The 15,931-nt window shown below is 42.6% G+C and overlaps 2 protein-coding genes across 2 annotated transcripts; both read right to left on the minus strand.

Moving 5' to 3' along the window:
- Positions 1 to 197: 197 nt before the first annotated feature.
- On the minus strand, positions 198 to 6,755 carry stt3a (STT3 oligosaccharyltransferase complex catalytic subunit A). Its single transcript, XM_047606303.1, has 18 exons — positions 6,671 to 6,755; positions 5,354 to 5,474; positions 5,213 to 5,273; positions 5,007 to 5,128; positions 4,732 to 4,877; positions 4,296 to 4,386; positions 4,073 to 4,179; positions 3,824 to 3,988; positions 3,495 to 3,675; positions 3,247 to 3,402; positions 3,077 to 3,168; positions 2,683 to 2,838; positions 1,985 to 2,173; positions 1,729 to 1,845; positions 1,542 to 1,644; positions 1,149 to 1,337; positions 885 to 1,000; positions 198 to 578 (listed from the first exon to the last, which is right to left on the minus strand). Exons 2-18 carry the CDS (start codon positions 5,439 to 5,441, stop codon positions 540 to 542), a joined length of 2,118 nt encoding a protein of 705 aa, XP_047462259.1. The 5' UTR covers positions 5,442 to 5,474; positions 6,671 to 6,755; the 3' UTR covers positions 198 to 539.
- A 688-nt stretch (positions 6,756 to 7,443) lies between these two features.
- Positions 7,444 to 15,639, minus strand: ei24 (EI24 autophagy associated transmembrane protein). The gene is made up of 11 exons (XM_047606305.1): positions 15,522 to 15,639; positions 14,166 to 14,302; positions 12,959 to 13,104; positions 12,370 to 12,430; positions 12,045 to 12,111; positions 11,838 to 11,962; positions 11,339 to 11,458; positions 10,463 to 10,574; positions 10,268 to 10,379; positions 8,942 to 9,016; positions 7,444 to 8,842 (listed from the first exon to the last, which is right to left on the minus strand). Exons 2-11 carry the CDS (start codon positions 14,205 to 14,207, stop codon positions 8,680 to 8,682), a joined length of 1,023 nt encoding a protein of 340 aa, XP_047462261.1. The 5' UTR covers positions 14,208 to 14,302; positions 15,522 to 15,639; the 3' UTR covers positions 7,444 to 8,679.
- Between the last annotated feature and the right edge of the window lie 292 nt (positions 15,640 to 15,931).

Consider the following 15,931-nt stretch of genomic DNA (forward strand, 5'->3'; position numbering starts at 1 on the left):
GGCTAATGTTTGAATCCAGGAACAAATTAAAGTTAAGCAGTCTTAGCTAGCTGAGTAAATCAAAGTCTGGTGCCACCACAAGCAGGAAAACAGCCACTGACATTTGGTTCTGTAACAAGCTGTGGGCCTCACCCAGAGTCAAAATATTTTTGACTTGTTTTTCACATCTTAAGAAATAGAAACTGACAACAAATTCATCACGTTTAATCCCACTTTAATTGACCACATTGTAAAAATTCAAAGTGCTCATGGATGAACACTGCTTTCTTGGCAAAGTATGCTTCCTGACATCAGACTGGACGTTTTGACACCAGCTCCCTCTGATCTCAGATGAGACATTTCATTATAACAAAATAAAAAAAAAAAAAAGAAAGAAAAGAAAATGATTATCCACAAAAACAAAATCTCTTTGATGCAATTTTCTTCCCCAAAACAAAAAGTATAAAAAGTACTTTTCCCCACCCAGACCACGCAGACCACAGGGGAAGGCGTTCAGTGCTGTGAGCTTTAAATGCCATTTTCTCTGCTGTCTGAGGATTTTATGTCCTTGAAAGACCTCGATTGTCCAGATCTTTCACCTAAGAGATGGAACACAAGACATTGTTTAAAAAAAAAAAAGAAAAATGATAAGACTTAGATTAGACTGTGAGCAAACCCCAATTATCTCTTAAGAACAGGCTTTCTTTAGTCTGATGCTTGTACATGCGTATAATACATTCACATACATGTCAATTAATAAATATATTGGGATATTATATCTTCTCAACATGATTCCATTTCAGGTTGTAGAGAAATGTTATTTATGTTTATTTTGTGTATGAAATTTCAGAAGGTCTAAACCTGATCAACAAACAGATCAGATCAAATAAAGTTGGCAGTCTTACCTTGTATATCCTAACTAGCCAGTGCTCTGTTGTGTAGGCCTCCTCCAGCACATCCAGTTCAAAGTCTTTGTTGCCAATCTCAGCGTTCCTCACTCTGTCATAGCCAGGTGGGCGCTCTGCAGAGAAGAGCATCAGAGTTACGGGACAAAATCTCACGTGCAGCGTTCACCGTTACTCGTCGTGGGTTTTCAAACAGTTCTTTCCAACACGTCTCCGACTGCAAGGTAAATAAGTGATCAGTAGCTGAGCTGTGGAGTTACTCACTGGCCTCTGTGTAGACCTGTCCGAAGCGGTAGTAGCACATCTTGTACATGAGGCAGTTGAGCAGGACGGGTGAGCCTTCGCGGTCCACTCTGAATTCTCCGGTGGGAGTGTAGTAGTCGTGCTCCTTGATGTGTTTGCCTGTGTCCGTGCTTCCTCCAATACGGACCATCCACAAGAACTTGTTGATGTCTGTCACGCAAGGAGATGCACTGATTATACAGGTGCTCATAAAGAAAAAAATTACATAACATTTCATATTTGAACCATGCATATTTGTGATGCATGAGTGAACCAAATATTTTCAAACTCAGTGAAACCCTACACCAAATTTTAATGAAGCCTGCATTACAATTTAATACACAGTAACTAATCTTAAAGTAATTTGAGACATACCATCTGAGGAATAGCCTGTCAGTCCTCCAAAGATGACCAGGACATAACTGACATCCAGCTCCCTCATTATCTCATAGGCCTTCTCCTCTGTGGATGCCATAGCCTACAGGGCAGACAACACAGCAGCGTTACATACTGTACAACACTGCACAGAACTAGAAATATCACTGGAGTTAACCCCGCTCACCTGTCCAACCCTGGAGATGTGTGTGTTGTTCCACGTGTTGTTGTCCACTAGAATGGTTCGATTAGCCATGGCCGTTATCTGATAGCCGTAATCCCACCACGACATCACTTTGGCATCCTGGGAGGAATGGGAGGAACCCAGAATGAGACTGGACAATTAAGCCCAACAGTCCTGACTGTGTACAACTCATAACAACCACCTCCACGTCTCAAGTTTAATGTGCGACTAATTCTTCGTTGCTGCAGGGATGACTGACCTCAGGAGTGTTGTGACGGAGCCAGTAGTAGGCCTCTCTGAAGTCGTCAAAGATGATACGGCTGCCGTCACCTCCGCGGGCTGACAGGACAATGGAAGGAGAGGAGTAGGCTTCGCTGGTCACCCAGGTGGAGTGGAAAGTGTACGTGATGAGGAAGAAGGCCATGACCAGAATCATCCCACTGGCAACCTAGTAGGTACACACAATACATAGGATCTTCATTTTTTAATTCTTTACTTCTAGGTCTATGATAAAATCCTATCGGAGGTCTTTAAATGTCCAAAGTAACAGAACAAATTAAAACAGCTTGTGAATGACATAATACTAGACAACATCATTAGATTAATACATGTTCTTGACATTTTACAACATTTTGACGACTTAAAAACAGTTTTGTAGTTTAATCCTTGGGCTAGTAATCCTCAAGATAAATCCGCCAGGTGTCAGAGGACTGATGTTACCAGACTGATTTGCTGATCCATTAATTTTGGTTTTGCGAGTAACTTAATCTGCAAAAGGTACTAAGTTGAGTAAACAGTGACTCTGTAACACAGAGTCAATAAAGCTCCACCCCTGGAAACTCTAAGTTAGCGTGGTTCTTTGGCCTGACTAAATGATTTCACGTTACAATGCACGTGTGGACTACAAAACTCAATCAGGGTGACACAGCCCACTCGACCAGTCCGTCAGACACCCACCTCATTCTTGATGGGGTAGGTGGAGTCCTGCTGCTTCTTGCTCTTCTTGTCTGGCCGACTCACATCCAGATTCTTCATGTAAGTGGTCAGGACCTGGGACACACCTATGCCTGACAGGATGCACATGACGGGGGCCAGGACCAACATCAGACGCACCTGAGGGGAGGCAGTGAAAAGGCCAATGTGACAAAAAATCCAAAATACGGGACTTTTAATTTGCTTCATTGACATCTAACGCCACATGACATCTTCTATTACAGTACTGAGACTGAATAAACCGTTAGGCAAATAAACAACTGGCTCTCCGGGGAGTCCTCTGAAACACTCACACTCAGTGGGGAAAAAAATGAATCTTCATATAAAAAAAGAAAATGTGATCATATACAGAACATACCATGACAGCAGAGAAGTACATGCTGGTGACTCCGTACATGATGATGAAGATCCTGGCATCTGACAGGTTGTTAAAACAGTAGTAAAGACCAACTGTAAAGAAGGAAAGGAAACCGTTAACAAAAACTAATTTTAAATGCTTTGTTGTTCTTTTTCTTAGTGTGTACTTGCCTGGGAACATGAAGACCAGCAGCTGGAGGTCAAAGTAGTATGAAGACCAGGTTGTGGGCTGGTGCTCAGAGACAGAGGCGATGATGGGGATGTTGTTCTTGGCGTAGGAGGGGTCCAGCAGGGAGTAGAAACGACCGGTCCACGGAGAGATTTTACCTAAGGAATAAGTGAAAGTGTGTTTTTTGTTCCTATCCATTACATTGACCTTTGCCAGCGTTTCTACTGGAGTACCTTGTCAAAGCTCTTACCTGTCAGCATGAGAACGGTGCCCACAGACAGCAAGATGAAGCCCACCAGAGAGATGACACTCTTGAAGAGCACCTCAAATTGCTGGGCATTGAGTTTGCTGCGAAGGTAGTCCACAAAGGCATGGATCTGACACAAGCCGAACATACCGAAGGCTGCCATGTGCTCGGATGACTGCACCGGCTGGTTCACGAGGGAAAAAGAGGCAGAGAGGTGTGTTACAGAACTAAATCTTAGCTCTCCTCCCTAACATAGGACGATCAGCTTTTCTTTATCTTGAGGTACACATTTCCAGAAAGCAGAAGGCTCAAGTCAGTACATTTCACCTTACCTGGAAACCGACAAAAGAGATCTGCATGGAGAGGATGGTGCCCAGACAGTAGACTGTGCAGTAAGCCACGTATATGCGGTGAGAGAACCGGCCAGTGAGCATCAGGACGAGGACGTGGAGGGGGATGAGGTTGATCAGGAACACGTAACCACCCCAGGAGGAAACCTAAGTCCACAAAAATATGTCATCATGACCTCCGTAAGCTCCGAACTCATTCAGTGCCACATGCAGAGTCTCAGATGTCCTTACCATGTAGAAATAGGCCAGTGCACACATGGACGACCAGTACACTGATCCTGTCTTGACAGCTTTGATCCACATGTAATAGGTCAACAGCATGCAGAAGATCGCAATACCTGAGGAGGGCAGCGCAGACGGATTTGATTAACGATTTTGGTGATATTTTCTATAAATTGCATTGTAATCCACACCAGATGTAAAGCCTCAACTAAAGCTACAACTAACAACTCACCCTCGTTATCATAGGAGCCAGCAACAGATCGAGAGATGTAGCCAGGGACCACGGCAATCATGGCAGCAGCCAGGAGCCCAGCACCTGCATCCTAAAGAAACAAAAGCATTTCTAGTGGTAAATGTACACACACTCAGCAGGCAGTTTGTTAAAACAAATGCAGTCCTGTGGTAAATCATCACTATGAGTTGATTCACTTGTTTAGTCATTTAAGGTGCTGTTGAACTGTACTGCTACTGGCTGTGGTTTCTGTCATATCAATGTGGATAAGCTAAATGACTGAAACATCTCTCTGTGTGGTGAATTACACTTTAACAGCACCACAAAATCACAGGTGAGCGTATGCATGACTTCCAACAAAGAATATTGTATTTTTCTGGAGCAAATGCCTTTTTCTCATGCTAGTGGGATCCTTAAATAGGATTTTGTGTTTTACCTTCAGCTCCTTGGTGAAGTGGTAGGTGACGATGGCGGTGAAGGAGGAGAACAAGGGAGCCAGGAAAACACAGACGTTACGGATGTCGATGGTGATGTGGAAAAAATGCAGGACGTGGTACAGGACGGCGGACGTGATCATCAATCCTGGTGAAAGAGAAGAGTTAATCACAAATATCAGTTTTCTGAACTTTATGCAACACTAACTGCTTTACTTTTGTGGTCAAGAAATGACTAGAGAACAGTACAAAAAAAAATGTAAGGTCAGAGTCCTACCTGGATAAATGGTACCACCAATGATCCTCCCCAGAGGATACCATGCCCGGTCATCAAACCAATTATGAAACTTATAAAACCCTTCTTCTGCCAGGAAGCGGGTGGTACGGTAGTTGAAGTACCTGAAGATTAAATAAAAGTGAAGGTGAGACCGCGATTTAAGAAGGGACATGTATTAAAATAATCACACAATAAGAAGCACTTACGGGTCAAACTCATGGATGACACTTTCAAACCTCAACACGGAAAAAAGTCTGGTGGAGAACGCTGAGAGGGAGAAGCACACGGGTCAGTACACTGCGTTGGTTTTCTAGCTTAAGGCTGTGCACAGAGAGCAGAAGACTCACAGAGGACAGCGGCCATGGACAGGATGAGCAGCTTCAGCAGCGTGTCCTGCTTCTCATAGGACAAACGCAGGAAGCCCAGCTTGGTCATTTTGGCGAGGTTAGGGACAGCTCACCGTACTACCTGGTGGGAGGAAGACAGACACTGTAAGACTACTGTGCAGGAGCATTTCAGCCAGACACCAACTAATATACATTTTCAAAAAAAAAAATAGGTCTTGCAAAATAAAAAGTTTTCCTGAAAAATAAAGAACAAATTAAACATACTTCAGACAAAGTTAGTATTACACAGGTGTCAAACTTGTGGCCTGCGGGCCAAAAGTGGCCCACTATACAGTCTGATCTGGCACCATCATGCACTGAAATCTTTGAATGAAAATTGCTGCTATTCCTAATTTGTCCACTGTTTTAGAAAAAGAAGTGGACAGAACACGACACTTCAGACCCAGGACTAAACAGCAGACGGTAATGAGCCCAAGTTGCACTTATTTTTCTTAAGAAATGTAATTTTTTTTAAAGAATAGTTTATTAAAATGTAAACACTGACCTAATTTACCTTTTTTTCTTTGCACTACAACATATGGAAAAAGTCTGGAGTTGTCGTTATTTATAGGTTATTATGCTGTTATGTTGCTGGTCTGACCCACTTCCGACGAAATTGGGCTGTATGTGGTCCCCAAACTACAATGAGTTTAACACCACTGTCTTTAAGTGTTAGGAGTAAACTGCCATGTCCAGCCCAACCAGATAAGGCCACGCACTAAGATGTGGCGTCAGGAACCAGGAAGCTGCCGCTCTACAAACTGTGTACAAGGATTTATTCTCGTTCTCTTCCTCGTTTCCATTAAAAAAAAAAGTATCGTGCAAAGCGGGGTGTTAAACCATAAAGCTCCACTCATCTCTAATAAACGCTAACTTTAATGGCAGCACCGCCATCAGAGACACTGAGCAGTGCTGACAGCTACCCAACATGTCAAAGTAGAGAAACGAGCAGCAGCTACTAAATGTTAACTCGTCATGAAAACGCATCGTGTGCACATATAAATGCATGTACGGATTTAAACTGAACAGCATCTTAAAGCTAGACCCCAGGCCGGCTACCACTGATGCTGCTTCCATTCACTTTAAAGAGTGAGAAGCTAGCGAGGCTAACCTGCTAGCCGCTGTTTAATGAAAACCCGAGTTACGTAGCTTTATGCTGGTTTGTTTTAAAATTACCAAGGAGTCATTTATATACAGCAGCAGGACAGTATGCGACAATGAAAACTGTTAGTCCTAAAATGAGTAAATAGCATTATTACAATGTGTAGTAAGACTCACCCGCTCCGCTCCTGCTACTCATACACTTTTCACACACAAACTTCACCTTAACCTAACCCCGCCCCAGCCGAGCTATGCTGCGCGTTTATTGGCTCAGCGTTAGTCCACGGTGACCTTGCACGAATCTGATTGGTTGTTTGTCTATCACTCAAAGTGTGTTCACTGCCTTGCCGCTGTGGTGTAGTGACGTGTCCTTAGTGGGTATAGGAAACGTGTCTCCCCCTGGTGGCTTCAAATCCATTTCTACACATTTCATAAGTTGTCACTACTTAACACCAAAGACAAGACAAAAACTAAATAGTAACAGTCAATTGTTGAAACACCCGTGAGAATAATAAACAATATGTATCATTACATGTTAGTATATCCATTCTGAAACGTAAAAGGCAAGTATAGTAGGTTGTGTAGTAGATACATCACATCATATCTCCTTGGGTGCAGATCTTAAGGCTTTCTCCAGAAATAACATCAATCAACAGAAATACCCATGTCTATACTTTCTTATTTCAAGATATTTGACTTTATTTAATCTGTTTTTTTTCCTGTTATTTTGCAAAAACGTGTTTTCTAACTTTTTTGTGCTTTCTAGCCCTGTCGCTGTCATACCTGCTGATGTTACACTGAAAGACGTTCACTTTCCTGTCTAGTTAAAAATGTCATTCATGTTTGTTGCATTTTCCCACTGTCTCGGAGTTCTCCATCTTTATTCTGATCCTTTAAACTGCTTATTCTAATACGCCTTGCGGAAAAACCCTGAACACAGAGATCACGTATCGAATACTGACCAATTTATTGAAATTAGACGTATTACTTTTACAAAACCTCACTCACAAATATCAGTCTGCACAAACACTATGCTCTTCATACAACAACTGCACACCATTTTTAAAATCACAGCCCCTCTCTCCCCACAGCCTCGAGGTCTGAGCGAGTGAAAGATCTGTGGTCTGTGGCGTGGTGGCGGCGGGCCTCTGACTGAACATTCGGGAGGCATCAACATCGTTTTACAGCACAAAAACTAAACAGCCAGTGAGCTCTAGGGACCAGTTATATTCTCTTCAGCTCTCTGGGGGGAGACCTAGAGCAAGGAAGTCAAGGCCGGTCACTACTTTGTTAAGATGTAAAGGTTTTAATTATAGGGCTCCTTCCTTGGTTACAAAGCTTAGCAATGTAGTGCGGTTTGGCAGTGTCATCTCACTTATCACCTACTAACTTCACACACACTGAAAGGACGTCAGCAGCTTTTCCTTTCCTGGTGTCACCTTGTGAATTGCAATATCAGACAGTAGAGAGTTTTTAATATGGGATGAGACGCCGAGCAACACTTGAGCCAAGAGATTCGGAGTGACTTTGTTATTTGGTTTCCATGACGAAAGGTCACCAAACCTTGATAGCAGCTGCTGAACTGATGGATAAATTCTACTGAAAAGAAGACGGTTCCAGGTTTTAAAAAGCCTCCCTTCGTAACTGTACAAGGTTGTTCCTGGAACTGCTACCACACCAGAATATGAAAGAGGGACATTTCTAAGTGCAAGAAAGCATTCAATCTGTGATGAAGGAATGTGACTCGCAACATCGAGAAAACACATACTGTAGGTAAACACCGCTGTGCTTTGCTTCTGAAAGCAAACTAGGCCCTCCAATGTTACAAAAACCTTCTTTAGTCACAAGTTTGCTTAAACATTTTAAAACTAACATGATCTCTTGTGCTGTCATTTATTAAAGGAGAGTAATTCAAATGGCACATTATACAAAAAAGAAAGAAAAAAAACACTAAAGATAACTAGAGCAGAGAATACAAGGTGGTTTTAGTGTGAGGCACAGGGCAGTCGATTTTTTGTGTCACACTAAAAATGTGTCTGGTAGTTGCTGCAAATTTAATAACAAAAGGGACAGAGATCAGATAAAAACACGTAAACTCGTTGTCCTTAACCGCATCTCATCTTCATCTTGTGGACTTTTTCCACGAGTCAGTCATCGGTCGCACTCGTCTCCTTCGCGTGGATCCATCACTGGGTGGGCAGCAGTCTCTGACGGGTCGGCGATGTGTGGGGCGAGGACAGCCTCTCTGTTGAGGCGGAGCCCGTCAGTGAAGACTGCAGGTGGACAGTCTTGTGGAAAAGCTTGTTGCTGATCAGCACAACCAGAGAGAAGAGACGCAGCTGGAAGTGGCTGGAAGAGTGGAAAGGTGGTCAGTGACTACAAGTGCAGCAATCAGTACGATAAAAGAGACTTACGTTCTCCACAAGGCTGCCTTTATTTGACACTTACTACAGCTTTGTTGGTGTCTTTGCCTCATTAGCGCTGATGATGAATAGCGGGAAGAGGATGGAGAACAAGCAGCCACTATGTAGAAAAGAAAGACAAAGGTCAACTTATAGGTAAAACCAGCCCACACAGAATAGGATGTCTGATTTCCCCTTTTCAAATGCTGCATGCTATCTTCTATGAGTATCTGCATTTACAGATTTGAACATATTTCATAATTGTGTTCAGTTAGGACTTGAGATCTGAGGATGCTGACACAATATGAACAAATGAGGGTTGGGCATCGTTTGGATTTTAACGATTCCTGTTGTGGACGTTTCTCGATTCCGATTCTTTGAGGTGTAGATCAACAGGTCACAAATATTTCACAAGAATTTTTTTTCATTTGAAAAAGCCTTTACACAGGCCATTTTTATTTATTCACATTGCCAGTTAACTTGATAGAATACAGTTTGATTTGGTTGCTGTACTGTAACTAGGGTATATTCAATTACAAGGGAGGATCCCTAGCTGTAACTGTAAAACTGAAACGTGCTGAAATCACACTACAAGTTTGCAGCAGTCTAAAAAAATGGAAGCGCTCTCACAGCGGGTCGACCCGGCTCGACTTGCCTTTGGTGCTTTCACATCGGCAAAAGTCAGGGGTCGGACCTCCCGCTGTGAGAGCTGCATGCCTGCTTTTTCCTCTCTCATACGTCATCGCGTACATTGCCGATAACATTGCAGTTTGTTGATAACCTAAAGAACGGACCGGTTGATTATTATACCATGCAGGCGAAGGTGTTTTGTCATGTTTGCTGTGCATCCTCCTTTGGCAGTATTAAGTCTGTCACAGGTGTTGCACTGTGCCAATCCGTCCTTTTTTCAAATTAAAATGAAGCCAGACTTTCGAGCCTGGTTTTTTGCTCTCAATGTTCAGAGTAGTGATGTTCTTCTTACTAGTGGAGCACACAGGGCGGAGTAATACAAACCCTGGAAACAAATGGAGCACGGCAGGAAAACAAACCCTGGAAACAAACTAGTGCAGGCATTTAGGAACTGAAAAAAAAAAAAAAAAAAAAAGAATAGAAATTCAAACATCTTCGTAACGGCTCCGGAACCGGATGTTGGGAACCGGTTCTCAGTGCCCAACCCTTCATATGGGTGTGAACAAAAATTCATTTTCATATACAAACATTAGATTTTTAGTTATTTTCTGTTGTCTGTTATCATCTTATTAACATACTGAATGGAGCTAAAAAAGCAGCAGATCATAAGCAACAACTAATGACAATAGCACATAACAACCGCACTTGAGTCAGTTATTAATGAAGAATTAGGTGTGTTTACCTGATGATGTAAGAGGAGGGCAGGGCGGTCAGCAAAGCCATAGGTAAGCCAAAGCCAAAGTAATATGGCCAGTTCCTCTCGATATTGGACAGCCGCTGGTGCATCTCAATGCCTTCAACGAACAGAAAGAGTGAGCTTCACACTCCATGCAGACGATTCAATGAATGCATGTAGAAAATGATGAAAGCACCTCACCATGGTTGAACCAGCGATACTCAAAGCAATACAGGGAGTAGAGCAGAGACATATGGAGGAGGCTGACCATTTGTCCAATGGCATCGATGGGGAACAGGCTAACAATCATACCCTGGAGTAGAATGAAAATGCACAAACATATTTTAATCTAAACCACGAATGCACAGAGGAACACGCCCATGCATTTTTGTGGCAGAAAGCTGGTCTGGAACCCCTCTGCTGGGAACCGACCGCTGAGGCCGATCAAATAGTGTCGGCGGGTTTTGTGCGGTAATGGACAGAAGAGTAACAGCAACGTACTCATGCACATATCCACATATGTTTGAGTGCAGGGGAGTTGACTTTCTTTACAGCTACATGGCATCTAGTGGTGTGCAGAGGTATTTCTTCTGTGTGTCAGTTGAAACACGCCCCACAATTGAATCCAAATCCAGACTCATTCTGACATTAAGTGAGTCAGATAACACGTTGAGCTACGGAGGGAGTATATTCTGCCTTTTTATGTAATCTGCCTTACATTATAGAGAATAAACTTTGTACTATTTGTGTAGAGAATAATTCTGTTATGGCAGCACTTTATTACCAGTATGTGGAAAGATTTCAAAACATAATAGAATGAATTGATGGATACGGTCTTGTGACAAATGTCGTTCTGAATCAGGACACAATTTGAACATGTTTGCTGAATCTGAGCCACAACCTTTACTGTTACTATTCAACTCAAACATCCTCCGCAATGACTCGGAGGAGAATCAGACAGAATCCCCTCCTTTAAGGAAGCATGACAGTGTGATTTTGCTTTACTGATAAACAGAGAAACACACAGCTATGTTTATTTGAAAAATATGAAGTAGGTATCAGTGTGTCACAATGTACCTGGATGAGGAAGAGTGCCTGGAGGAGGAGGTTGAAGAGCATGTCTGCAATGATCTTACTGACGCTGGGGAACGGCTGCGCTTTACAGCCAGACACTTCAAATGCAAGGTCAGCTATATCCTGCAGCAGACAAAAACACAATGAGATCTGTGTCATTGTAGACGAGCTACTTTATAGACACTTGCAACACTGTTCCCTTTTGCTCTGGGATAATCAATATGCAATGACAAGAGATAAAGCTTGACTTTACACTGACTGCTGCTTCTGTATTGGGAAATATTTCAGGCCTATTACTTCCTTATCCTCTAAGGCAGAAACAACAAGAACAAACAATAACAACAACAAGTGTATTGTATTATCACTTATTACTGTAAAAATGATATTCCAGTAGCAAAAGCCAGTGGCATCATGTCACCTCCTGAAGAAGACTCCGTCTTAATCATTTTGTGGATACTGCAGACTGGGCAGGGAGATCTAGGACAACAAAGCAGGGTCTAACCTGGAACCAGATGGCATTGACTATCTTGCTGAGGACAAACAAAGGTAGAACCCAGAGCGCGCTGAAGACTGAGGTTAGGATGAACTCTAACCAGGACCACACGCTGCCATGGAGGGAGGGGTCACCTGGAGCAAAAACAGTTTCGTTGACTGACTGCATGCTATCGCAAACCAGAGAACCTGCCCCGGTTTAACTAACTATACATACCAATGATTTTGGCTGTGAGTGTCTGCAGCAGAGGGATAAACACCCGGTAGAAGAGAAACAGACTGAGCTGGAGAGAGACAATGAAACGCTGCGGTTAGTTTTTATTAAATGTCTTGGAACACAACATTGGGGATATCTTCAGATTTTTGGGCACTGGAGACAGTTCAATCAAAGGATTACGGACGGAGGCCACCAAGACAACACAGCGTAGGTCCAGCAGAGTTGTTTTCTTGTTAGGTATAAAACCTCCGACCAGAAGCAGCATCACTGTGGAAACTAAGAACCTTCAATACTGTATGAGGGAAGGGGTGGTTTAACAGCTTACCCAGAACACTCCTCCATTCCAGGCACAGCACTGAAAGATCCTGCTGGCTACTTTGGGGTCACTGAAAGAGAATATCAATAACGGCAATGCCCATCACTGCTGAATATTAATGGAAGACCTTCATTTCACCTTTTCCAAGTTTAACTTTTCTTACTTCACCAGAGTCAGACAAACTGTTGGAAGCGGTTACATTCCTCTGTTTGCAGACTGAAGGTATCTGGAAGGGCAGGGTTTACTCAAAGGTATCATAGCAGCATGTGGCAGGTCTACGCACCATGACACATGGCATGCATCAACGCTGAGGTAAATGTAACCATTTGATTGGAGCAATTGCTGCACAGAAGCCGTAGACAGGTGGTTCTACCTAAAAGGGTCATGTCAGGAGCTTTTAGGAAAGCTGTTGCTCCCTTGAATCCTATAAACTGCAATGATGCCTCCAGACAAAAATGCCCTTTGCGCTCTTGACTAGAGAAGATTAGAGGCTCCCAAAATACTCATATACACATCTGACTCTGGTTACTGTATGTAAGACATTTAATAGCTGTGCAACCAAAGTACACATCTTTCATCATCTTTCATCGCGGCTTACTTGTCCGGTTTGCGTTCTTCACTCTGTGCCCGTCTCTGTGCCAGGGCCCCACTGGCCCTTCTCCTCCGCTGCTCTTCCCTTTTCTGCTGGATGCGGGCATCCAGCTTGGAGATTGTTCCAATCCCCAATATGGAGTCCTTGATCCCCTAGTGAACAAACGGAGAGTGAATATGCTATATTATATATACGCTATGATAAAGATGACTGTTCCTAACTTGTGAAAAATCAACTCTGCAACGGAGTTTTAGTGTCAGAAGTTTTTGTTCAATTTGGTTGAGCTCAATTGTACTTAAATAGCATCAATAACAATCTAAACTGTATCAGGACATAATTAAGAGCATTAAACCCCCAGAGCAAACACTAAGGCAGCCTTGGAATGGAAACTTTCCCATTTAAGATGAAGAAACCGTGAGCTAATTTCTGTTTGAGGAAAGCCAGCTAGAGACAGAAAAACAGTGGAAGACAAGAGAGGAGATGAGAAGAGGAAAGTATACATGCGTCTGGATAAAGCAAACATGGTAACATACAAACGTTATACAAGTAAGACTATATGATACATGAGAAACTGATAATAGAGAAAAATAACAGATAAAGGCAAAATTTAAAGTATCAATAGTAGAAACACATGGTGGATACTACGACAAAAGCGACTTCTGAAATTATTCCAGACTTTACTGTTGATCAACAGTCAAGTCATGTTGCTGATGATACATAAAGCTGAAGATAATGAACAGATACTGAATTTTATCCATCTTCATTTGTCCTGAACAAAAAAATCACAAACACCCCTGGGTCTTCATGGCATTTGAGTGAGGTTTTTCAAAATACACAGATAATCCCAATGGACACAGTGAAACCATTCTCCATTACATGCTGAATTAGGGTCCCGTCTACTTTAGGATTATTAGAGGGATTTATGATGCGGTCATTTTGTAGTTGTCTTTAATTTCTCGACATAACATTGACTATATGTGACTCAGATATTTCTGGATCATACTACGTACATTACTATTTGTGGGCCAGTGTGTCAAGTGTAAATTTTACTCTTGTATTCTGTCAAGCCGACAGATCGTCTTTCTGACATTTCAAAAATAAAACTGTATGGGCCCCGTGTTTTGAATGCATTTCTGTGTCACTTTGCACACACTACATATTTGCGCGCCATGTCCCAGCTCATGTGTGAGTGCAGTGCGTCGTGTCTGCTGACCGTCGCAACATTGCGGAGGAAGGCCCTGACGCTGTCTGTCATCTCTGGACCAGCTGCAGATCCATCAACTGCAGAAGGAGGGGGGGCTGGTGACCTGGTGGTCCGCTCTCATGGCAGGGAGGGGCTCACCCAGTAACCTGCCAAAACCAAGGAAATGGGAGTGAGGACAGGAGCTAATGGGTAGGCTAATTTCTAGCAATGTACGACAAACCTGAAACGCAGATCTGCAAAGCACAAGACTCTGTTTGGTACACTGGGAGTTGCAATAGCTTAAAGGCACATTCTGTTTTGAGCTTTGTTTGCTCAGTTTTCACATGTTCGTCAGCTCCAGTCATGTCCAGGCTAACAACCTTCAGTGCTCTCACTTCTTTACAAAATCAGTCCTCCATGCAGCAGGCTCTGTCTGGATTTAGAATCAGTAATCCAACCTTTCAGTAACACATGGCTAGCATTTTACATTAATGAATCATAGAAGTCATTATACACACTGCAAAAAGCACAACTGCCCAATAATAGAAATAAAGAGTTTCCAGTGTACGTGATATTTCGAAGCCATTTTGCGCTGATTCACATATGATGTAACTGATTTAAAAGGCATCCCCTCTAAAAAAACATCAACTACATTTGAGGAAACGATGGATCACTTTTCTCTCTCTCTCTCTCTCTCTCTCTCTATATATATATATATAAAAAAGGTTTGAATTGTTTCATTAACGAGTCCTTCCTGTGTCAAGGAAGCACTGTTGCGTTGTTATTTAGAACCTTAAATCTTTAAGAAAATAACAAACTAGTCCACAAGTTCATAAACACGGAGTCAAACTGGATCTTACGTCAACAGCTAGCAAATCGCAGGTCTGTGCACTAAACACGGCTACTGTACTGGTTGCTAACAAACCCACGGATTTTGCAGCCATGTAACGTCACACAGCGGCACTGTCTCCTGTCTCGTTTTCAAACTATCTCTGTGACAGGAGCAGAGTGAAACATTTCTCCAGCTAATGCCTCCTGGTGATGTTGCTGGACTAAGCTGACTCAGTGTGCTAGCTCAAATAGGTGGTAGCGCACATTCAGAGTTAGCTGTCTCTCTCTCTCTCTGACCCACTGAAAAGTCCTAAAAATAAAATACATGAAGAACCGTCTCGCGCAGACAGCACGAGGCCCCCGGCCTCATTATCTTTGACTTTCGGTGGTCTGATAAATGCTCTGCTAGCTTGTCTGCCTGTCTGTCTGTGTTGCTAGCTAACTGTTAATGCTCAGCAACTCATTTCACTGTAGTGCCTTTCGTCCAGACAGAGCTTCAGCAAGAGAGGAGAAGCCGGAGACACAGCCCTCGGTTCACCGCCCTACCTTCCTTACCTCATGCGACAGACTCGGTGTTATATTAACTTCGTGAATTCTCCCCTTCGTCCCTTTAACGTGACAACAACAAACACCACTGCCAGTAGCCAGGGCCGTGGAAAACATATTGCGCAAGCTCGGGCTTCTAAGGGAACATGGGAAATGTAGTCCTCACAATTGAAGGACGAAAGGGAATAAAAATATGTTCAATTTAGTGTTTAAAGGAGATAAATATTGACTTGAAACGCAAATTTAATTTTATGTACATGTTATTGAGGCGACAATGGTGCTGTTGTCTTTTCTCGTGTTTGAGTTTTGTTTTAATTTGAATAATATTTAAATACTTTAGAGCTGTTAGTATTTATTTATTTATTTATTTATTTTTACTAAATTTGTACATTTGCATGGGTTTATATGACATTTACAAC

The sequence above is a fragment of the Mugil cephalus genome, chromosome 15, assembly GCF_022458985.1.
Source record: "Mugil cephalus isolate CIBA_MC_2020 chromosome 15, CIBA_Mcephalus_1.1, whole genome shotgun sequence".
Lineage (NCBI taxonomy): Eukaryota > Metazoa > Chordata > Actinopteri > Mugiliformes > Mugilidae > Mugil > Mugil cephalus.